Genomic DNA, 15,371 nt, shown 5'->3' with positions numbered 1-15,371 from the left:
ATGAAGGCAGCACAACTGGATGACAAAGGCTGTAACAACGAACGTGAGCGCGCGTTACCCCAGGATATTGTCAGCCTTTACCTCTTATCTATGACTGTCTTGGAACTACCTTGAAATTTAAGTTATCGGGAGTGAAAGTCAAATGAGCACACCATTTTGCTTTCACCTTTCAAAACGCTTTGTATGTGACTAGTTTCGTTGTCTCCACAGTGAAGGTACGCTCTGTGCGTCAGGCTTTCACATGACAGGGGCCACAAAATGCCATTTCTAAAAAGGAGAATGCAATTAAAACCACAGGAGACGGGGAACACAGAAGAAAGTACTGTAACTAAAAATACCTCCAGCTTTACCTAGTCAATTCTAAAGCTACTCATTGTTTGTTGTTGGTTTCTGCTAAGCTCTGCTGCTCCCATAATCACAATACTTATACCCCCAATAAGCGCTGGAATTGCACATGTAGAACAGCGCCGATACAAGGCAGCTCGTTACCCTCAGCAAATTTTAGAGGGTTTGAAACATTCTGCCAGCTGCAGCAGCCAGCTTTTGGCACTCAAGAGAACATTCCTGAAGCACAGAAGGAGGGAAATTGAGGTGAATTTAGAGAAGACCCTGGGACTGACAGCAATCTGATAAGCGCTGTCTTTGTACACATGAAGAGAAAAGCAGACTTCTCCTTGATGGGTACTTAGAGGTATTAAATTAGATAATCACAAGAAAATATTAATACTCTTTACACAGATTAATATTAAAGGAAGACTTACGAGGTATGCTATTGATTTATTTATACCTGCTCTTGATACATCCAAATGAACGGGTGCTGAAAAGAAAGGTGCAGACAACTGCTCCTCGTTTACAGCTGGAAAATGCTTTGAAGTGACCCTCACCCCCCTACCTGATGCACCTATTCCAGGTGCCAGCACCTCGCATCCCCAGCTCCTAACTCCCCGCAGCCCGAGCACAGCCCGCTGAGCGCAGCGCTGACACTCGAGCCTTGGGTAGGTTCAGCACTCATGTTCGTTTGGGCTACACACCTCACCCGGAGCATTTTTCTTGACTACTGATAGTCCGTGAGATGCTATTTGACAACACCCGAAGTATTCCAGCTTTGAAGATGTATTTCCAATCATTTTTATGGTAACCCCCATAATATCGATTTGTAATACACGTCAGGGTAGCCAGCAGTACCTTAAGAGGCAGGAGTCATTCTTCTCAACTTCAGCCTGACTACACCAATGACTAGAACAACTCTCGTCAAAATTACAAGAGAACAAGCGTTCAGGAAGGGCAGGCAGAGGCGATAACTTTGATTTACTCTAGCACTGTTGTTTCTTAAAAAGAACAACCAAATCACCCAACGACTGCTTATAAAACCAAACTAACTCCTCACACATAAGCTTTACCTTTGCCTGCTTCTTCCACAGGGTACCCCTGACTTCTATCCATGCCCCCAGCTGGCAGGCAGCAACAAAACAATACTGCTGGCTGCCCAGGGGTCTGTATGCTCCTATGCACAGCGTGGGGGGAAAAAAGCCTGCATTTACATTCACCATGCCTAGGCAGCTACTGAAATCCAGAATGGCCCTCTCCATGCTATTTGCCACATGACAAAGTCAGTTCCTATTACAGTATCACTCAGTAATCCAGTAGTCAGCAACACAAACATTCCCCACCTCCCTGTCTCTTTATAACGTCCAGGTGTCTAGTGAGCACCAGCAGAAGCCTGGAGACAGACACCTCGATTCTCTTCCCCACCTACCTTTCCATGACCTATTCATTTCAAACTTAATGATTCTGCTAAGAACTACAAGGAGATACAACATAACTTTCCATATTTCCTTGATGCAGCTGTTACAAGACTCATGCAAAACTCAGGGAAGGGAACAGAAGAGTTATGGTTGCAAGAAAAGAAACAGCTAACACCATGCTTCTGGCGACAGAGAGGCTCCTGCAGGAAAGATTTCATAGGAAGAGGCAGGGGATTTCAGAAGACAGCCTCTCCAGTCATCAGTCACCTCAGGTGGCCTCAGCTCAACTGCAAACAACGAAGAAAATCTAGAGCACCTGATGACAAAGGGACGTTATGTAACAGAAGGGATCAAATTCATTCCTCCCTTTCGTACAATGGTGAGGCTTCATGACAGGGGTGCCCTAAAACAGATCCCCCGATCACTTTTTTCTACTGACCCTATTCTCCAGCAGCCAATATACGCAGTAAGAAACCTCACAATTTGACTTCAATAAAACGCTACCTACTTTCCTCCTAAAAGCTTGTTTCAGTAATGAAACACACTCCCTAGGTCAAACACAAACCGCTCCTATTTCAGAGAAGAGCGATATTTTATTCACCTGATTGAGGTTTTTACTGTTACTCTCGCCACGCAGAACTGAAGATCTGTTTTGCAAGCCTAACAAAGTATCTCGCTAGAAAAAGATATTTGTCAGGCAGAAGCTGACAAGTCTAAATACCAGATCCAACCCTGACAATGGTAACCTCAGGTCAGTGGCTAAATCCCTCCGTCCTGTACCCTTCCCTGCCAGGCCCTACTAGAGAAAACGCTCGTTAATTTACAGGTATAATCAAAGCCCGTGCAGTCATCACAGTGAATGAAACCGTCTGTGTAAAAAAGGGGAAAAAAAAAGTTTGAGCAAAACAAACTTTGCAGTTCATAACAGAAACGGTAACAGGGAAGCGGACAGATTACTGTATTAATGGAGACGTTTTGCTGGTTTACGGATGTGCATACATATTAATGCAAGGCTTGTACTTCCACATCGCCCCGTCAGAAATGCAGAACGACAGATTTTAAACGGTGGTGCGACTCTACCACCACAGCAAAAAGACAGCTGTCATGCTGCCACTGACATTTGGATCCAGGGCTTGCTGATGCAATGGAACAGATAAAAAGGAAAAATAAAAACGCTTCAAGAACCATCACGACTAACAGGCTCTTGATTTCGGTGGTATCCGAGGCATTCCTGGGCAGGAGGCTGTTGTATTTTATTAATAAACGAGACCTCAAAGTAACAAAACCGGGCCAAGCTGCGCGCGTCCTCATTCTCGGGTGGCACAGGGCAAAATTCAAACCCAGCTACGGTTTGGTTTCGCCGCTCATTTAACCGGCAGCTCGGAGCCACCACCTTGTCACGCCGCTGCAGTCACCTCAGCCCACGGCGGAGCGAGAGCCCCAACACCTCGGCCACCGCACCCCGAAACAGGGAGGTGGGCACAGGGCGGCAAATCCCCCCCCGATTTCTGCGTTCCCCCCAAAATCTCCGCATCCCCCCTCGATTTCTGTATCCCCACCGATTTCTGCAACCCTCCCTTATTCCTCCATTCCCCCACATTTCTGCATCCCCCACAGATTTCTGCATTGCCCCCCCAGTCTCTGCAAACCCCCCCAATTTCCATACCCCTCCCCATTCCTGCATGCCCCCCCCAACTCCCGCATCCCCCCAGTTTTCCACATCTCCCCCCCAAATTTCCACATTCCCACCCCAAATTCCTGCATCCCCCCTCCCCAACCCCTACCCCCAAGATGCGGGGGGGGGGGGGGGGGGGGGGGACGGACACGACACCGATGAGGGACACCCCAAATTGCCCCCGGGTCAACCCCACACCGAGAGACCTGGGGGACCCCAAATCCCCCTGGGGAGACCCCAAATCCCCCCCCGGGGACCCCAAATTCCCCCCCCGGGGGCGGGGAAGGGGGCAGCGAGAAGTTACGGGGGGAGCTCTCTGACGGGGGACAGCGCTGAGGTAACGGGGTGGGGGCACCGGGGGGAGACCTTCCTCCCTTCCTCCCTCCTCCTCCTCCTCCCCGCCACTCACCCAGAGCTTCAGCCGGGAACCGGAGCCGCTGCCTCCTCCCCTCCCTCCCTCCCTGCGGGCCGGGCCGGAGGCAGCGAGCGGCGGCCGGGAGGAGGAGGAGGAGGAGGAGGAGGAGGAGGAGGAGGAAGGGGGGGGGGGCAGCCGCAGGGGGAGCGCCACGGGGGAGCGGCGGTGCGGGCGGGCGGGCGCTGACCCGGATGTACCGGTGGGGAGGGGAGGGGAGGGGGGGGAGCAGCGCGCATCCCGGCAGGTGAGTGCGCACGCGCGCCCGGCTGCCAGCGCACTGCGCATGCACCTGCTTTGACTCGCTGTGTCTCGGGCCGGGGGTGGGGGGGGAATGGAGGCGGGCGGGCGGGCGGGGGTAGGGGGGTGAGGGTGAAGGGGCCGCAGGGATGGCGGGAGGGGGGCAGCCATCTTTCGGTGCGGGGCCCGAGACTGCCCTGAGGCTCCTCGGGATCTGCACAGAGTGTGCGCGGGGGGGCCTGGGGGGAAATGAGGGCGCACGGCGGCTCCTCCCGGGGATGGGGGGGTTCCTCAGGGCATCCTAGCCAAGCCCTGAGGGCTGCTGCAAGCCGTATGTGGTCGTGTACAATCATGGAATCCTTGGGGTTGGGGAAGCCCTCCAAGACCACCTGGTCCAACCATCCCCCTACCACCAATGTCACCCACTGAACCATGTCCCTAAGCACCACGTCCAACCTTTCCTTGAACACCCCCAGGGACGGTGACTCCACCACCTCCCTGGGCAACCCGTCCCAGTGCCTGACTGCTCTTTCTGAGAAGAAATGTCTCCTCGTTTCCAGCCTGAACCTCTCCTGGTGCGACTTGAGGCCATTCCCTCTGGTCCTATCACTGGTTACCTGTGAGAAGAGGCTGACCCCCAGCTCCCCACAGCTTCCTTTCAGGTGGTTGCAGAGAGCAATAAGGTCTCTCCTGAGCCTCCTCCAGACCAAACACCCTCAGTGCCCTCAGCCACTCCTCACAGGACTTGTGATCCAGGCCCTTCACCAGCTTCGTAGCCCTTCTCTGGGCCTTGATGTCCTTCTTGTAGTGAGGGCCCCAAACCTGAACACAGTACTCAAGGTATATACATCTATTTACCCTCTCCCTTCAGGGTTACATCCCACCCAGGGAGGTGGCTGCTGGAGGACACCCAAGCTTGCCCAAAAATTGCAGGGGTGCAGCAGAGCCCTGAAACCTCCTCACACACCTCAAAGTCCAGGTCTTTGTCATCGTGAGTCTCCACCGGCATTTGTTTTGACGTGAGCAGCCTTTGCAGGTGAAGCATTGAGACTTAGCACCCTAAAGCGAAAAGCCACTGACTTAAAAAATATGCGTCGTGCCCCAAGCCAACTGTGTGATTTATTTATTTTTATTTTAAGGCCTGACTCAGGGGTTCTAAACGCTTGCTGCGGGCAAAACTGGGATGGGAAAGGACATAAAGCTCCTTCTTGGTGAAAAGCAGGATTGCTGACTTAGAGACGTACGTAAATCTCTTCGCAGGTGGGTTAAGAACTAAGCAGAAAGGGAAAAGTGAAATCTTTCAGTGAACTTTGAGCTGCCAGAGCCTCCTGCAGAAGGAACATCCCACTATGGCAATGGCAGGGGTCATTGTGCTCTCCATTTCCCACAAAATGTAAAAGATATGCAAAACATGTTAAGAAATACAGAAGTGTCCTTTAATGACACGTTGTTGATTTACTTATGTAATTTCCTCTCCATGTAGACATCTGCATGCAAAAACTAAATTCTGAAGGTTTCACCTTTTCCACACCTATCTCATAACTCGGGTTTTGGTGTCATTACACTCTGGGACATGGCACACCCCGAGTTACTTTTACTCCTGGCAAATAGACTAATTTGCAAAAGCAGAGGGATAACATCAATATCCTGTTTTGGGGCTTGCTTCTTTCGGAAAATTACATATACACACACAGGAAGACAAAAGTTCTGCTTTTTTTTTTTTTTTTTTCCTCTTAACGTTATCTGGAATCTAGACAATTATTTTCAAAACTTTCCCATGAAGTCTCATCTGACCTTCGCATTGAATGGCTGAAGAAGCCAAAGGCCAGTTTACATTATGTTTGGTGAGACTTCTCACCTGATAGGTATCAAACAACCACCTCAGTGAACACAAAGCAACTGCCGATTTCAAGGCCTCGACTGTGATAATTGGGTGCTGCCACGTACTCTCCGCCAGGAACAGCTCAGAGAATGAGAGGACAGCCGGGCAGGAACACACAGATACAACCAAGACAAAACAGGTGGCTGGCTCTCCCTGCAGCCTCTCATGCGCAGCGTCCAAAGGTAAAGCATTATCGTCGACAAAGGTAATTACTCAATCTGAAAGAGCCGTACAAGACACCTGAAAGTCTAACCACGTCAGCTACTTTCTCTTCTGAAGCCAAGCGCCAGTTTGATAACTGTCAAATAACAGCGCATGCAGAGCTCTCCCTCCCATACCCAGTCTGAGAAAGAAGAAAAATAGAAAGTACTTCAGAGATTTACATGTCAGTGTATTTCTCTTTTTTGCATTTTCATGGCTCTATATATGTTAACTTAAACCGATAAACTGAGGTTTTCTCATAACTTGGTAGGGGGTTTGGACTAGATGATCTTTCAAGGTCCCTTCCAATCCCGAACATTCTGTGATTCTGTGAAGTACAGATTCAATGAGCTAATGATTTAAAGGTATTTTGGATAAGATAGTATCCTGGGATATAAAGGATGCAGTCTGTGAGGATAGTTTAGCACCAAAACCTGCCTGACGAACTCAGTTTACACTGCACTATAAATTGGGTCCTCAAAGAGCATTCAGGCAATACCAGGGCTGGTAAACCGTGTTCCTAATTGTCTGCTGCCTCCACCTAAGCAGGGAAAGGGGAGTGCTCAGGCAAGCCTGGGGGGCTGTTACAGGATAGTGCAGATTGGAGCAAATAGGTGAGATGTCCGAGAAGATATGAAAGATTTTCAGAGAAGAAGCTGATGAGCAGAGTGGCAGAAGACCAGAAGTCCCGGTTCTGCTTGTGTTTGATTCTCGTAGGTGGGTAGGCTAAACTGAAAGTGCTTGACATGACTTTTCACTTCTGCTGCAGTAAGATTTTTTTTGCAACCAGCAGATAAAAAATCTGCACTGTAGGAGATCGATGCAGCCTCCTTCCCGAGATGCTGGCAGGTCACTACCACATTCTCTTTCTTCTCCGAAGACATTTGGAAGTCTGCTTGCCAGGCAAGGAGAGATCCAGGTCCCACTGAACTGGATTCAAGGGAAGCAGAACCACGTTCCAAGTTTATTTTGGATTCATCACGTGGGTTTAATGCAAGCCTGGGGGCTCTCACCTCTCTTGCACAGAACTTTGTCCTGTTGTACAGAGCTAAGGAAACAATGCAACCGGCCTCAGGGAAGAGTGATTTTTGATGTTCATAATACTGTAAACTGCATGGAGTTTGGGGAGGGGAAGGCAAAAAAAGCCTCTCCTACTGAAACTATAAGCAGTTTTACAGTATTATTTACTCTTTAGGGCTGTCCCAAATTTTAACATACCCTGGAGTCGTACCTCTCATCTTTCAGGAGTACAAGAGTGCCCAGAACCTGAGCATTACCGATGCTTTAACAGGAGCTGCATACTGACATCCACATCCCACGTAATAACTGAAGCATAGAAATTATTGAACAATCTGGAAAATGTTGCACGACTTAAAAACCCACCAATTTTCTATTAGTTCTGCCTTCGCTTTTAATTTCTTAATTGCTCCTTCTGAACAGAAAATGATTTAACCAGGTTAGTACTGGGATAAATATTAAATAAAAAGGATACCAGTTTGCATCATAAAATTACAGAATGGTAATAGAACATAACTGCTGCTAGGGTCCTAAATGCCTGTTGATTGTTTTGTTAGTAGGAGTATTGTTACCAGGTAGGTAAAACTGGCCCTTAGGAGAGAAAATGGGTCAGAGCATGTTCACAGAGCAGATTATTAAGCTCCAAATGTACTGTTGGATGTACATATAGCATATACATGTGCATATGTACCAGTGACAAAAGATGGCTTTATTTTAGCTATAGATAGCCGGATAAATTAAGACAGAGAAGCAAAACTGCCCTTGGGTACCATGCACAGTCACAATACTTCGGCTACTTTTAGGCTTAATGGTAGCCTAGGGGAGAAAGTCAAAAGTAGAAAAGGAAGTCATCTTTTCTCATTTGTACTCAGCAGGGACAACAGCGTGCATTGTCCACTGACAAGTGTTGTTTGTGTGGCGGGGGGAGCAGCACTAACTTTTCCATTACGTGGATGAAAATGGTAAGTAAGCAGCCCATATCCATATCCATACAGAGATCTTTAATTTTTAAAGAGACGCAGCAAAATTTCTAGGCTGGAAAACAGCAGCAGCTTTGCAGAGATCCTTTGTTACGCTGCCGTGGTTCATAGCACCTTTCAGATTGGATAAAGCTACCATCAGGTTCTGCCCGCCCTCTTCCAGGTTCCTCCACCTTTTCGAGTGCATGCCCGGCAGATGAGGGATTGCAGGAGCAGTCACATTCACACTACAGTGTCCTTTAGGGCTCTCATTTTGGGCAGCAGAAATCCCCTGATATAAATGCAGCTCTTCAGAAGTACAAACAGTTGCAACAAAATGTGGCTGATCAACATAAATTTCAAAAAAGCACAGACAAAACAGAAAGCCAAGGTCAAAGCATTCTGTGCTTACAAGGATGCCTGAAGTGCTTCCAGATACTGTTAAGAGCAAACAATTACAATGTTTTATACTCACATGGAGTCAGGCAATGCCATCTCAAAATGCCCTCCTTCCCCTCAAAGGTCATTTTGATATTTAGGTGGCAAACGGGGAGACCAGCGCGTTTCAGAAGTTCTTTCTTTTTACCCTAACAAACCTGGAGAAAGTCCACTGTCTCCCGGTGCTGTGCCCCAGTCACTTCACGTGACTAACTACATTAGTCATCTCCTCTTCTGCCACTCCAAACCTGAGATTATTTTCGAGTTCTCTCATCTGTTGATGCAATTGCTCCCTGCAAATGATCAGCACAGCCTCTCGGCGCGGCATGCCTCAGCTAAGAGCCGCGACGCACGCTCGATTAATGAACAGCTCCTGTAAGTCATTTGACGCAGGAGAGTTCGGTGTTGGATTGTGATCAAAGATAATAGGGATTTTATACAATAAAGCTCTTTTGTTTTTACATTTTGCTGCCCTTCCTCAGCAGTGCAGCTTGCCCGTATGAGACAGGGAAGCAGAAAGAGGAATAAAAAGAAAATGGCAGGTGTTAAGCCTGCATTAGAAAAAAAAAGACTGTAGACCAGTAAGCGTAAGGGAAGGTGGAAAGAGGAACTGCAGCTTCTATTTTAATCATATTTTCTCTCTACTGGAAAATAGAAAGACAAATTATACTGGTAGACCTGTCAGAGAGCAGAGCAGAACGCAGTATTAGATGCTAACACCTTCAGGCATCTTATTCAAGTCTGTGACACGCAGAATTTCTTCCGTAACCAATGCATGGATACCACTGTGCTCAGTACTTTGAAGGACCACAACGGCAAAAACGCTGTGGGTAGCAAACAGGTGAACTGGACAGCAAGAGCCCTGCCAAGCAAGGGAGATAATCCAGCACGAGCAAGGGCAGCAGGTCATGGCCACGGACTGCAGGTCCTGACTTAGGGCACTCAGGTGAGAAGAAACATGAAATGCACGGGCTTTTCGTGACCTGTCCAGCACCCAGAGGTCTGCTCCTCTTCGCTCAGTGTAGTGGAGAAGCCACGACCACTTCAACAGGTGCTGGGTCATCACCTCCGGGCGTGTGGAAGCACCCGAACGTCACCGCACGTATTTACTCTGGGGGGGCAGCTTCGGTGCCTTGCTGAATGGGGGTGCGTTGGAGGGTGTCAGGCACTTCACTTGACCTCCCGCGAGCCCTCAGTCAAGTCAGTCTACAAAACCAAGCTAACCACCAGGAGCACCACAGGAAACAAACACCCCAGCTGAGCTGGAAGCTCCCCACCAGCCTCTTTCCTTTTCTTCACAAAATGTTTCGGGTCAATCAGCAGCGTAACTGTGTTCCAGCTAATGGACGGAATCAATGCTTCAGAGAGCAGGGAAGGCAATATTTAAGAGGGCTAGACTGTTTCATTACCCTCTGGAAGGGAAAACAATTTTTGTTTGGTGGATTTCAAGCAAAGGTAATAACGCCACCCTGACGGAAACAAATATTCATCGATTTCATTGGGAATTCTGCCTACCTCAGGAGCATGAGGCTGCATGAGACTGGTATTTTACCTTTGATCACAGCCTTTGCAGTGATGTAATCATTTCTTTGGTTGTTTTTTGGGGTGTTATCTTTTGTCTTTTTTTTTTTTTCATTCCAAAGTGTTTAACTTATTTGTTACTAGGATCCCTTAGAACAACATTTGGTTCATAAGTGACTTTTGGGCCTTGTCTAGTCATTACCAAGGGATGCTGCCAGGATGTCAGGAGACCATTTCACTTTGTCTCAGCTGTTCCCTTTGCTGCCGTGGCAGTTAGACTCCTCTGGGGATCACAGGGGATGCCGAAAACTTTCAGCAGGGAAATCAAGTAAAAGTTAATTAAAGCACCTCAGTGAAGGGCTCTGGAGAGACAGTCTCAGAGGGGCCAATTTCAAAACCCAGTGTACGAATGCAGACTTCACAACCCAGGAGCGTCAAGCATTGCTGGGGGCGACTCGAGCAGGGACGTGCTAAAGCCACGGGCTGCGTCCCTTGGCTTGGGTCTCCCCCATCACCAGCGGCATGACCGTGAGCCGAGGGTGCTCAGCACCCCGCGGGGCTGCAGTGCCACTTTTGAGGCTTTTTCTGTCCTCTTGTCCAGTTCGTAAAGACCTGGCTGCTTATTCCCATCCGAAATGTGGATTTCAATTCAGCTGATCAAAACCCAGACTGGCTTTGTAACATCTACTTGAAGAACTGCAAACAAAACTCATCTTCATGTATGATCTGAGCAATGTCGAGTACAAGGCTGCTGAATAATGAGAGAAAAAGGACTTAGGGTTGGGTTACTGGCTCACCAACTGGATCTACCTCTTTAAAATACCGCTGTGCTACAGTCATCTGCTCTATCCCATTCTACTCTTATCTTCATGCAATTCCATCGTGGTGCTCCTAACTGCAACAGACATTAAAATAATGTTAGCGCACCCAATTGCTGAATGTAAAGAAATTTGCAGAAATCCCTCCCCAGCAGCGCACACATTTTCTGTGAGGGACAGACTGGGCGCAGATGAAGGCTGCAGTAAAACGACGCATTGGGGCATGCCCTCCAACACTTCCTCCACTGAGCAACAGAAGCGCTGCACGCCAGACGGCTCTCTCTTCCTTTTTCCTGAGCGTGAACGTGGCACCTAGGACTGCACCTAGCCCCGAGTGCAGCTGTACGGCATTCAGTTAGCAAGGAAAGGGACTAAAGCTGACATTGCACGTTTCCATTACTTAAACAGATTCTGAGTTTACCTAGTTAATGAAAAGCTAATATTTTTCATGTCCAGCCGAACCCCCCTGCATGGGCTGGGAAACATTCTGCTCATAGCAAGGTGGATGCAGTCCCACTTGAGACCGGCGGATTCCCCGAGTCAGAGCCGAGGCGCAGAGTTTGCCGATGATCAGAGCGGAGCAAGCAGCTTCCCACCCTGACTGCCTTGCCTCTACATGACTGGGTCATAAAACTGTTTCTTTCTTTTTAATAGGTGGTCATATACTCCTCGTTATAAAAGATTCCTGTCCCAGGCAGTGAAAGAGCCAAGAAATGGAAAGAAGCAAAATAGCCTTCTCCTGTGAGGCGCTAGGCTGTAACTCGGAAGAGCTTTGACCGCTTTTCTGGCCTTGGACTTCTCGTGTGATATTAAGTGTGAGGAGAAGGAGCCTAGAGGTTCTGCAGCGAGAAAGCGCCAGTGGGAGATGGAGGGCGCACAGACCCAAATCCATCGGGAACTGGGTTTCCTCAGTTACACTGTTCACAGGACTTTTTATTTTTTAATTCTTATTTTCTTCCAAGTAAAAGCAAGTAACACCTGCTTCTTCATTCTTCTGTTATGTTTCCATTCATATTTTAATCCTAAACATTTATCTGCTGAACTTTACTCTAAAAGCATGGGAGGGGCAGATGTAGGCAAATACAACTTTGCTACGGTTTGCTCAGGCCAGCGGGGATGTGAACGGGTCACGGGAACCACGCGGGAGCAGAGATGAACATAAGGACAACGAGACAATCCTAAGTCTGCGTGCTCCTAAGTGGTTTTAATGGGGTCGCTCCTGTCCTGAGGCACAACACACTGCAGTTCAGATGACGGACTCCAGCCCGGAGCTTGTGAAAGGCTTTTGCAGATGAGTTTAGCACGGAGGGGACTGCGTTCAAAGAGGCCCCGCACGCGGCCAGATGGCCAAGAGGGGGACGAGTCCCCTCCAGAAGACTGAACGGTGACCACGGAAGAAGGCGGAGTAGGGGAGTGCTGCGCGCAGAAAGGCATCGCGCCTGACGGAGGCTTGGGCAAAGGTTTTGGAGGAACAAACGGATGGCTTTAGAAAGGCCGCAAAGGGAGGAAGCATTAGAATATAACGACGGTCACTGAGAAGGAATGGCTGCTAGTTTATTCCACAATAAACCTTTTAATTTGTTCAATGCAGGGCAGTTTAAAACCTTCCTCATCCACCAGGAGTTGAGCTATTCCTTCCAATACCTCAGCTTCCACTTTTCAGTATGGGATGTTCTTCTGTTATTGCAGAGAAACAGAGAATATCCTGTGAAATTAGGAGTTAAATTACCTACGCTGGGTCGGTAACAAGCACTATGGGGCAGCTCAGCCACGTCGCAGCCGGGAACTCTCCTCGTTCAGAGCCTCTCTCACAAACCCACCCGCAGAAGCCCGCTCCCTCTGCCCTACGGTCCTCACCGCGACGAGACGCCGCAGAACTGATCACCGATCAGCTCCTTGCAGAGGCTTTGTTTCATTCTGAAAGGTGCTGAGGGGAAAACACACACGTGCACCCAGAGCCTTAGGATAAATGGATTAAAAAAGTGGTCACGTGAGCTCCTCTCACAGGGAAAAAAAAAGTTATTTACACAGGCATTTACCAGTCAATAGGGTGCGGGGTTTTTGTTACTGTTTTTTGCTGTTCCTCTGTTCATTTGTTTGCTTTCTGTAGTCTTTAAAAACGCTTAATACCCTGCTTGGGAGCTGCGTGTTTCACTTTAATGCAGCGTTAACCATTGCAATTCATTAATTGACTTTTATGTTCCCATTAACTGTTGCAATCAATCCAGTCTCGATACCCCACACTTTTATCTCTGCTACGAAAAAGCTCTATTAGCTTTGCTTGGCTCCAAAACAATGCAGTGAACTATCCTCAATTATTAATAATCCGTTTCCCCTTCAATAAAGCTTTTTGGACCTTCACTGCGGTCCGATGATACATTTATTTGGCGTGCAAGGATCAGAGCAATCCAGCGCGCTCTCTCTGGGAAGGGGCCCAAAAACAACTATCCGCTTGGTATCAACCCAAGGGAGTTCCTAAGGGAATGAGAGTATCGTTTCAGGGCAGGTCATCAGTGGCTCAGGGAAATTAGACAAATCTGTGCCTGGGGAACAGATGCCTCGGGGTTTGTAAATGTGCGAGAGAACCTTTCCCCTCCCGGTCACCAGTTCAGTCCCAACCGGCGCAGCGCGGACTGGAAGCTCTTCAGCACCTCGTGAACTTCTGGGGTCTCCTGAAACAAGCAGTGGGATTCCTAACGGGCACGCACTCACATCTCGGAGCCGCTCCTGCTCCAACCGCAGTCTCGGTAGTGATAGACAGACACAGAAACGGAGTGATCCCTCCTGCAAAAAGCGCGGTAGGCTGACAGCGTTTTATCTGCCAGATGCGGAAAGGGGGCTTCCTCCGGGCTGGCAGCGCAGCTCTGGATTTACTAGGGGCACTTTTCTCTTCTTTAGAGGAAACAAAATAACGCATTACCGAGCGGTTTGTCTGAACCTTTCCTCACAGCTCCACCAGAAGGACCCAGAAGCCTTGCAAACCGCTGCTTGCAGCGCCCTGGGTCTCGGTAAAGGAGTCGATTTCATGCCCGGAGGCCGGTGCTGGGAGCCCCAGGACTGCAGAGCTGCCGCAGGCTGCGCACCCAGCCCCGGCGCAGGTCTGCTCGGACAGAGAGGAGACGAATGCTGAGCGTTACAGCCGCAAACCACAGCTGTTGAAGGGAGCTGGCAAGAGATCAGGGAATGCCGGGAAGCACAGAGGGCCGGCAGCAGAAGGTTCGAAGCCCAAGGAAGGCTCTCTGACACTGGAGCTCTCGCACTCGGTGCTTTTCCATCCTGGCAGCTGGTTCCTGGGACGGTGCAAGGGCCCTGGGCCATCATGGTGCAATTTTACGGGGTGTTCTCCTAAGTTATGTTGGCACTTCCCTGGGTAAACACGCCTCAGTGCGGGCTCAGGTCCACCATGCTTTGAATAATTTGCAGCTACACTCTACCGATAGCTGATTCCACTTGCCTCTGTGTTTTATTCGAGGAGCAGCACGCTGAGGCTCGCCAAGAGCCCTCCTTCCTTCTTCTAACTCAGGACAGGGCCGTACTGAGGAGCAGGGACCAGCCGTGGCGAAGCCCTGTCCGCCAGCGCAGCTGCAAGCAGGACACACAGCGGGGCTGGTGGCTCTGTGCAGGGACTGACACAGCTGGAACTGGGCATCGCGGCCGCTGCTTGGCTGCAAGACCTCAGCCGTACCCTGGTGCTCCTGTTCCTTCACGCCCTTTCCAGTGGAAGCTCTTCAGGGCTCTCTTTAGGCACCCGTAGGGTTTAAACCGTGCTCACATTCAGGCAGGGGCTTCTGGATAGTGCAGTAACATGAATTGCAAAGAGCACGAGAGCTTCCACGTGCAGAAAAGACAAAAGATGATAAGAAGGCAAGGCTTCCTGTAATGCTCACCCTCTTCTGTTACCAGGATGTGCAAATCTAGCTCTTCCAGTCCATTATGATCAGCTATCTTACGCTCAGTGGCAGGTGAAATGTCATACCTCGGGGTGAATTTTCACTGCAGTAGGCAGAGAATTTGTCCTTTAAACACCCTTACTATTAATGGGAAATTGATCCAGCAATTTAAACTCCAGGAGACACAAACGTCTCTTGGGGGACCATTTGCAAACGTGTTGACATCTTGATTCACAAAATGAGACACTTTTAAAAACAAACGCAAATTCGTTTCATTCAGGAGCTGAGGTCAGATGGGTGCTGGAAGAGAAATGTGCAAGGAATGTTCAGTGCATTCATCAAATATCTTCTAATCTCTGTATACTCAAGGGATTAAAGTGACATCAGAGAAAGGAAGGGCAGTTTTTCCAGTTCTCTGCATTATCCGGAACATCGTCAGATGGGGCTGGAATGTAAATTCACCTATTTTACTGGCAGTAATAGCGTCGAGGGCTAAAGGAGGCTTTGGGATAAGGGACCGAGTTTCAGTGACCTCCAAAATTACGTCATTTGCACTCTCGGATACGCTCGGAT

The 15,371-nt window shown here is 49.0% G+C and overlaps 1 protein-coding gene across 10 annotated transcripts in view; it reads right to left on the bottom strand.

The window, feature by feature from the left end:
• CYRIB (CYFIP related Rac1 interactor B) overlaps positions 1–15,371 on the bottom strand; it is a 95,122-nt gene that overhangs the window by 72,080 nt on the left and 7,671 nt on the right. Inside the window, exon 1 of one of the 10 annotated variants that reach the window (XM_083822259.1) lies at positions 3,830–4,379. The exons of 6 other annotated variants lie outside the window; for them this stretch is intronic. In XM_083822259.1, coding sequence (XP_083678385.1) covers positions 3,830–4,243 — 414 coding nt within the window. In that variant the 5' untranslated portion in view covers positions 4,244–4,379. Of the gene's footprint in view, positions 1–3,829; positions 4,380–15,371 lie in introns of those variants that run through there. 3 more of the 10 variants (XM_083822262.1, XM_083822265.1, XM_083822268.1) reach the window with 3 other exon arrangements.

The sequence above is a fragment of the Anser anser genome (assembly GCF_964211835.1).
Source record: "Anser anser genome assembly, chromosome: 2".
Lineage (NCBI taxonomy): Eukaryota > Metazoa > Chordata > Aves > Anseriformes > Anatidae > Anser > Anser anser.
This window is presented reverse-complemented; position numbering and strand designations above follow the sequence as displayed.